The sequence below is a fragment of the Pipistrellus hanaki genome (assembly GCF_964339955.1).
Source record: "Pipistrellus hanaki genome assembly, chromosome: 21".
Classification (NCBI taxonomy): domain Eukaryota; kingdom Metazoa; phylum Chordata; class Mammalia; order Chiroptera; family Vespertilionidae; genus Pipistrellus; species Pipistrellus hanaki.
In genome coordinates this window covers 894,233-902,388 of record NC_140523.1, presented here as the reverse complement: position 1 = coordinate 902,388, position 8,156 = coordinate 894,233, and the positions used below count along the sequence as shown (strand labels likewise).

The 8,156-nt window shown below is 54.8% G+C and overlaps 1 protein-coding gene across 2 annotated transcripts in view; it reads left to right on the top strand.

Annotated features, from left to right (window-relative positions):
* The window catches only part of ASB7 (ankyrin repeat and SOCS box containing 7), a 26,200-nt gene extending 18,735 nt beyond the window's left edge, over positions 1-7,465 (top strand). For both annotated transcript variants that reach the window (XM_084869276.1, XM_084869275.1), the window contains exon 6: positions 4,325-7,465. In XM_084869276.1, coding sequence (XP_084725402.1) covers positions 4,325-4,464 — 140 coding nt within the window. In that variant the 3' untranslated portion in view covers positions 4,465-7,465. The remainder of the gene's footprint in view (positions 1-4,324) is intronic.
* The last annotated feature ends 691 nt before the right edge of the window (positions 7,466-8,156 follow it).

Here is an 8,156-nt window from a genome sequence, read left to right as displayed (position 1 = left end):
TTGTTTGTTTGTTTTCGGGAAGTAACAATGAGCAGACATGCGTGGTGCCCGTTAGCCCTGCTCCGTAGGAGGCTCGATGTCACAAGATGGCATAAAAGCTCAGTTAGCCGAGTCACGCAAAAGCGACAGGGAGCGGAGTCAAGGTGAGAGAAGCGAAGGAGGAGGAGGAACTCCCTCTGAGCCGCACCGGCCTGGCCAGGGTGTGACACGCACCCGTCTAACACCCCCCCGGGTGTTCACAGGGCAATCACCGTCCTCTTAAGTCCTCTTAAACCGCCTGTCTGATCCCTCCAACATCTGTGTCCTATCAGAGTCCGGTCCGACGCCCGCTCCGTCTCATCCGACTGTGTCTTTTCATGCCTTTTAGCACGTCTTGTAATTTTTTTTTTTTATTGAAGCCAGACGGCGAGGTATTAGGTAATAGGCTCAAAGGTAAATAGGCCGCTCATTCATGTCAGGTCTCACGTTGGCCTCGCCCGGAGCTGGCCTGTGTTTGTGTGTGTGTGTGTGTGTGTGTGTGTGTGTGTGTCATGGCTGGCGGCGGCCGGAGGGGCCAGGGGCCTGGGTGCCCCTCACCCCTCAGTGGGTCTCTGTCCCACCGCTCGCTTGCTCAGCTGTCATCCACTCTTTTAAAAAAAAATAAATGAATTTTTTAATTGATTTTAGAAAGGAAGGAAGAGGGAGAGAGAGAGAGAGAGAAACATCAAGGATGAGAATTGTGGATCGGCTGCCCTCCTGCACGCCCCCTGCTGGATGGGGATGGAGCCCGCATCCCAGGCGTGTGTGTGTGTGTGTGTGTGTGTGTGTGTGTGTGTGTGTGCCCTGACCCAGAACCGAACCCTCGAGTCCGCAGGCCGACCGACGCTCTATCCACTGAGCCGCACCGGCTGTTTTGTCTGTCTTGATTCATTTTTCAAACGGTCCTTGAGCCCGTTCCTGTGCGTTTTCTCGCAGGATGACCTGTCCAAAGACAGCGTTTCCCCCCCGGTGTCACTCTTCGGAGCGATCGTTGGCTTCACGGAGGCCATTTTCCATTTATGTACTCGTTCTCCTCGTCGTCGGGGGTTTTGCCAGGCATCTCCCCGTCTGCCCCGGCGACTGACCTCACCCGCAGGGACAGACAGACACATGAGCGGCCCGCGGCGCTGGGCCAGGTCACACCCCCTCCGAAGGCTCCTCGGTGTCGGAGGAGGGCCTCCTTCTGGGCCGTTTCCCGTCGCGCGTGTGTGTCGCTTTCTATCTCTAAGCGCGAGCTTCCAGCGATCGCCTGTCGTCGGCCAGGAAGCGGCAAGTGCGGTCTTGGTTGGCTTTAGCGTGCGCACGTGGCAAATACAACAGGTCGGCCCCGGCCGGTGTGGCTCAGTGGTTAGAGCGCCCGCCTGTGGACCAAAGGAAGAAGGGTCCTGGTTGGATTCCGGTCAAGGGCACGGGCCTGGGTGCGTACGGGAGGCAGCCAATCAGTGTGTCTCTCATCGATGTTTCTGTCTCTCTCTCTCTCTCTCTCTCTCTTGTTCCTCCCATCCACTCTCTGGAAAAGTATCCTGGGTTGAGGATTAAAAAACAGAACGCCAGTGTAGACCAAACCCCGTGTCCCTGTGGGAATACTGTCGTCACCTCAGGGACAGGTGTCACCGGCCCTGAGGTCGGGCCTCGGGGTCCTGCCGAGCCCAAGGCTGAGCCGGCGGCAGCGCCCCCCGGTGGACAGCGGTGGACAGCCGCCGCTCCGTCTCGAATAGGGGAGCGGCAGCCCCCCAAAGGGGGCCCCCGGGATGGGAGGTCTACTTTCCCAAAGGACGCCCCGGGTTTGGGGTTTTGTAATCCGCCGGCTCCCTGCTCCCCGCCAGCCCAATTACCGCTAATGACGGCCTGCCTGCCTCCCTCCCTGCCTCCTCCTCCTCCTCCCCACGGGCCCCTTTGAACTGTTACGTAACCCCATAGCCCCGCCGGAGCTGGGGAGCACCCCACTTCACTGGGATTCCTGAACTTACGCTCCTCTGTGTGCTGGCCCCGGGGACAGCCCGTCTGGCCACTGCGGCCCCCCCCCTCCCCGCTGTTATGTAACAGGAGAGGCATCCCTTCCTGAGACACCTCGTAAAGGCGTGCACGTGTGTGTGTGCATGTGTGCACGTGTGTGTGCACGTGTGTGTGTGCATGCGCGTATGTGTGTGTGCGCATGTGTGTGCCTGTGTGCACGTGTGTGTGCATGTGTTGGCGTTTCTCCTTCCACCCCTTTTCCTCTTTTCCTCGGCCACTGCCGCTGCCTCTCCCCTTTCACATTCATAGCAGGTGCTCCTTGCCCGGCCGGTGTGTGGCTCAGTGGTTTTGAGCATCGACATAGGAACCAGGAGGTCACGGTTCGATTCCCGGTCAGGGCACAGATTTGCGGGTTCCGGGCTCGGTCCCCAATGGGGGGCGTGCCGGAGGCAGCCGGTCCGTGGTTCTCTCTCATCATGGATGTTTCTCTCTCTCTCTCTCTTTCTCTTTCTCTCTCCCTCTCTGAAATCAATTTAAAAAAAAAAAAAAGTTTTTTTAAAGAAAGAAAATAAGTCCTTCCGCCCCCCCGCCCCCCCAATCATAATTTTTCATTCCCAAAGTGGTCACCCCGGGCAGGGGCAGGGGAATTGGGGAACTTGATTGCACAACTTTTTATTTTTTGTGAATCCTCATCCGAGGATATTTTTCCATTGATTTTTTTTTTTTTTTTTTAATGTAGAAGGGGGTGGGGGTGGGATAGAGAGAGTAAAAAGCATCCATGTGCATGCACCCGGACCAGGGCCCAGGCCGGGGATCGAGCCTGCAGCCGAGGCACGTGCCCTTGACCGGAATGGAACCCGGGACCTTTCTCAGTCCACGGGCTGATGCTCTATCCACTGAGCCACACTGGCTAGGGCTGCACATCTTTGTAAACAGGGAGTGCTCCCACCTGGCTCAAGGGATTTCCAGAATCTCATTTCCATCCGTCGGCCCCGGGACCTGGCTTCCAGCAGCGGGCCACCGGTCGGTCGCTCACACCTCGACGGCTCACACGGCCCGCCCCCTCCCCTCTGGGCGGGAGAAGCAAACACGGTTTTTTACGAGGATCTAAATGGGGCTGTTGTCGCTGTCTGTGTACTCAGAGGCGTATATAGCTCTTCCCGCGTGCCCCGTTCTATTCCCAGCCCGCGGCCCAGGTTATTCACGTGGCTCAGGCCTGCGGTGCCGGTGGTGGGGCTTGTCCTCAGTGGCCAGGTGAACATGGGGGTGGTGTCCTCAGTGGCCAGGTGAGGACACGGTGGAAGGGGGGGGCTGGGGAGGAGGGGTGGTGGGAAGGCTAGCCGGAGACCTGATGGGTTGTAAGCAGTGAGCCAGGCAGTCAGGAGAGTCTGGCTGGAGATCCAATGCGTCAGGCTCGATGGATGTCCCGAGTGTCTGTTCTGCAGGCACAGGGTCCCACGGGGTCCCACGGGGTCCGGAAGGCTTTGAAAGCTCCTGCTGCTGTGATTCTTTTTTAAAGAGCCCCCTTTACATGTATGTGTTCAATAACTCTCAGGAAACACCCGTTTCCGCGGGCCTCCCAAGAACAGAGGTCCGAATTTTTTTTAAGGAGCCTTCCGTCCTCACAAAGAATTAACTTTCAAACATGCGGCTCTCCGGCCCCTTGCGTGTGGCTCTTGCACAAAACGCCACGGCCCCCGGGCGCGTCTGCGTTGAAGAAGTGGCGTCGGAAGACGTTTACGTGTAAAAACACGTGGCTCCAAAAGAGATCCCAGGCGGCGCACTGTTGGTGGCCGGCTCTGTGGTCGGCCCTGGTCGGTGTGGCTCAAGTTGGGGGCCCGATCCCCAGTGGGGGGGGTGCAGGGGGCAGCTGATGGATGTTTCTCTCTAATGATGTTTCTAACTCTCTCTCCCTCTCCCTTCCTCTCTGTAAAATATCAATAAAATAGTGTGTTTTTTTTTAAATACCTTTACAGCCCTAACCAGTGTCACTCAGTGGGTAGAGCGTCAGCCTTCGGACTGAAGGGTCCCAGGTTCGATTCCGGTCAAGGGCATGTACCTTGGTGGCAGGCACATCCCCAGTGGGAGGTGTGTGCAGGAGGCAGCTGATGGGTGTTTCTCCTGGGTGTTTCTGGCTCCCTATTCCTCTCCCTTCCTCTCTATAAAAAAAAGTCAATAAAATGTATTTTAAAAACTAAAAACATATTTTTAACAGAACAAACCAAAACACATACACACACACACACTGGTTTTCAGAACCTGCCAGGGGCCTGCCTTCCGTGTCCCGCTGTGTAACCGTGTTCTCTCTCTCTCTCTCTCTCTCTCTCTCTCTCCCCATCTCTCTCTCCAGGGCAGCCCCGCAACTTGCAGGACCTGTGCCGAATCAAAATCCGACAGTGTATAGGCCTTCAGAACCTAAAGCTACTTGACGACCTGCCCATCGCCAAGGTCATCAAGGACTACTTAAAACACAAATTCGACGGCATCTGACGCCGGGCCCCGTTCCGGATTCCCCTGGGGCCGTCGGCCCAGCACAAAGTATATCCTATGCAATTTCTGACCCGCCGCGGAGTCAGAAAGCAGGTGTACACTTTTAGACTTTTTTTGTTGTTGTTGTTGTTGTTGCTGTTGTTGTTCTTTGTTCGTTTTCATTTTTTTATTTTTCCGTTGTTTCTTCGGTTGGTTTGCGTTGGCATGGGAGGGGTCGTCGGTTTTATATATGTGTGTGTGTGTGTGTATATATGTATACATATATATATGTATGTATATGTATGTGTATATATATATATATATAACTATCTATAAACACACCACGTGCTTGAAGATCTTAATTCGGTTTCCCTGGTCCAGGTTGGAGAGATCCAAGTCTTCTCTCCGATGCCGCCGCCGCCGCCGCCATGTTCACGGTCACGCGCGCGGGGTGGGGGGGGGCCCTCCGCCGATGTCACGGGTTCATGTAATAACGTCGCGAGTCCCGGCCCGCCCAAGAGGGGGTTCTGGGTTCTACTGGAAAATGCACCCCTCCCTCCCCATGCTCCCCCCCCAAAAAAAAAAAATTTTTGTAAGTACTCCTGTCCCCTCGTCGGTTTTTTTGTTTTTGTTTTTGTTTTGTTTTTTAACGAATACAGATCGGCTGTTTGAATCGGTTCCTTTCCTAGTTCCTATCGCTTTCGGGGGTGCAGAGGCAGGGGGATGGAGGGGGGCGCCGAACCCCAGTATCTCTCTCTCTTTCCCTGGTGGGCGTGCTGTTGTTTTTAACTTCATTTTTTTAACCACCGCAGGGCGCTGCCCCGGGGACACGGGGCCTCCCGGGGTCCCTGTGGGAATAGTGCTTTAATAAAAAAAAAAATTTAAAAAACTAACGAGAGAGACAGAGAGAGAGAGAGAGAGAGAGAGAGAGAGAGAGAGAGAGAGAGAGAGAACACCGCTTTCTAAGGCCACAGTCCCCGTTTTTCTAAAGCGCCTCGGCAGTGTCCTATCCGGGCGGGAGAGCGAGCCCCCAGAACGGCCCCAGACGGCACTAACCCCGTGGCTGTGCCGGTGAGCTCCCTCGAGGCGGTTCCAGGCTGCCGTTGGTGTCGTGTGTGGGGTTTCCGTGGGGTTTCTCCCCTCCCCGGTGAAGCCAGATCTCCGGAGGGCGGCATTCGCCGTCGGTGCGCGTCGCCGGCGAATCTGGTGAGCCCCCCGGCACTCTGGTGAGTGCCCGCCGTGCGGTCATCCACGGGGACCTTACCTTCTGGGCCGGCGGGGCCGGCAGCGTGAAAACACGGCCGCGATGGCGCGTAGAAGCTTCCGGAAGCCGAGGGGATCCGGGGCGAGGCCCTCGGAGGCAGGCGCCGTGCCCGACGGGTCGTCCCGTCCCCGAAAAGCCTTTTCCAGCGAACGTCCCGGGACCGTGCCCAGCGGCCCGGGGAACCATGCCCTCTCGTCTGAGTGTCTGCCTCTGCGGCCCTAAGCCGTTCCCACGGCGAATCGGGGGGGAGGGGGGGCGCCTTCGGGAAGAGGGTGGTGCCTCGGGGGGCGCTGCTGGGGGAGCCGGGAGCGTGCGGCCGGTCTGTGTCCCCGCGGCCAGGAGGCTAGGACAAGGCGACGGGTCCCTCTCCCCGTAAAAACGGCCCCGAGAAGCTCACTTCCCTCGGGACATCGGAGGCCAAGCCGCATGGGGATCCTTTAGCATCCGGGACGCAGCCCGGCCAGGAGTGAAGGGACCCTGCTTTCTCCCCCAGAACACCGGGCCCTCTCTCCGCCTGCGCGTGTGTGTGAGTGTGTGACTTCCATCGGGCCAGCCTACCGTGGTTCTTTCTCAGCCGTCCCGAGCTTTCCCCCGAGCAGGCCACCGAGTTCAAGTCCAAGGTGAATTCTTCGTCCTGCGTTGCAAGACAATGATGAGAGCTCCCTGCGGGACCGAGATTCCCACTGAATGAAGGCGAGCGTCCGGGTCCCGTTATTTATTTATTGTCTGAGGTTCGATCTCTCCGGACGCTTCCAAAGAATGTTCCATTTTTTATTTTATTTTTTTATTTTATTGTTTTGGTAACAGACCCTCCCCCAATCCCATCCGCTGTTCTTTCTCAGTCACTACATCGTCCGGCGGTCGGTCCCCTCCCCGTGGGACGGCGGGACCCACGTGAGGGGGTCCGAGTTCGAATCGGATTGTTCTAGAAGCATCCGTCCCAGGGGTCCCACGAGGAGCAGAGAGAAAGGAGTTGGCTTTTTTTTTTTTTTTCCAGAAAAAAATTAAAATAAAAATCCCACCGATTGCTTTTCCCGGGATCTTGACGGAGGCGTTCAGAGCAGCATTCGGTTGGTCACAGATCCTATCCCTGTTTGTTTTGAAGATTTAGGACTGACTCCTCCGGAAAAACCTTCTTCGCATATAAACACGTATCTGGCGCGTACACCAAAGAACCCAGCCCCCGAGAGATTGCCATCGCCCGCGAACTGCAAACCTCATCTGTTTCTGACCCCGCGCGTCCCCTCCCCTCCCCGTGTAAATATTTGTGTTCATACGTGTACAGCAGAGCGAGAGTGTGTGGTTATTTTTTATTTTTATTTTTTTTATTTTTATTTTTTATTTTTTTTTAGATTATTTAATGCCCACCTTTCTAAACTTACTGACTACAGAAATAACCCGCACCTGCACGTCAGGATGACGTGACGTTCTTGTTCTCTGAGTCCTATGATCAGTCGTGCTTGGGACGTGTTTCCGAGAGAGGATCCAGTGGCCCGTGGCCGTGGCCGTGGCCGTATCCGTGGCCCGGGCCCACGTGGCACATGGCGGGAGCGAGCGCCACGTGTGTTGTCAGCTAAGCGATGAGAATGCCCAGGATGTGACCCGGACAAGGCTCTCTGCCCCCAAATTTAACTTTTCCTGTAACTCCTAGTGTGTTCTCTCATACTGTATTTTTTTATTCTTCCTTTGTAATGTAAAGTTTGTTTTGCTTTCGGTCAATTTGAATTAAAAAACAAAAAAAACAAAACAAAAAAAAAACTTCAATCTGGTTTAACACTTCCTGGAATTGTGTGTTATTTCTAGTCGGCCTTAATGGTTTAATAACGGTTTAATACTTCCCAGCTCTTTCGTGAAAGAAAACAAAAATCTCACACCTTCCTTCGTCGGTATTTTTTTTCTTTAAATTTTTTTTTATTGATTTCAGAGGGGGAGAGAGAGAGAGAGAAACATCCATGATGACAGAATCATGAATCAGCTGCCTCCTGCACACTCCCAGCTGGGGATGTGCCCTCAACCAAGGTCCGTGCCCTTGACCGGAATCGAACCAGGGACCCTTCCATCTGTAGGCCAGTGCTCTATACACTGAGCCAAATCAGGTAGGACTTTTTTTTTTTTAAGATTTTTTTTTTTTTTTTAAATCGGCCCAGCCAGTGTGGCTCCACCTAGGAACCAGGAGGTCAGGGTTCGATTCCCGGTCAGGGCACAGGCCCGGGTTGCAGGCTCCGTCCCCTAGTGTGGGAACTGCAGGAGGCCGCCGATCCATGATTCTCATCACTGACACTTCTTTCTCTCCCTCTCCTTTCCTCTCTGAAATCAATAAAGATATATTTTAAAAAGAAAATCTTGTTTTAATAGATTTTGAGAGAGAAAGGGAGGGAGAAAGAGAGAGAGACATTGATGTGAGAGTGAAACATCCACCAGCTGCCTCCTGCACGCTCGAGCCCACAAC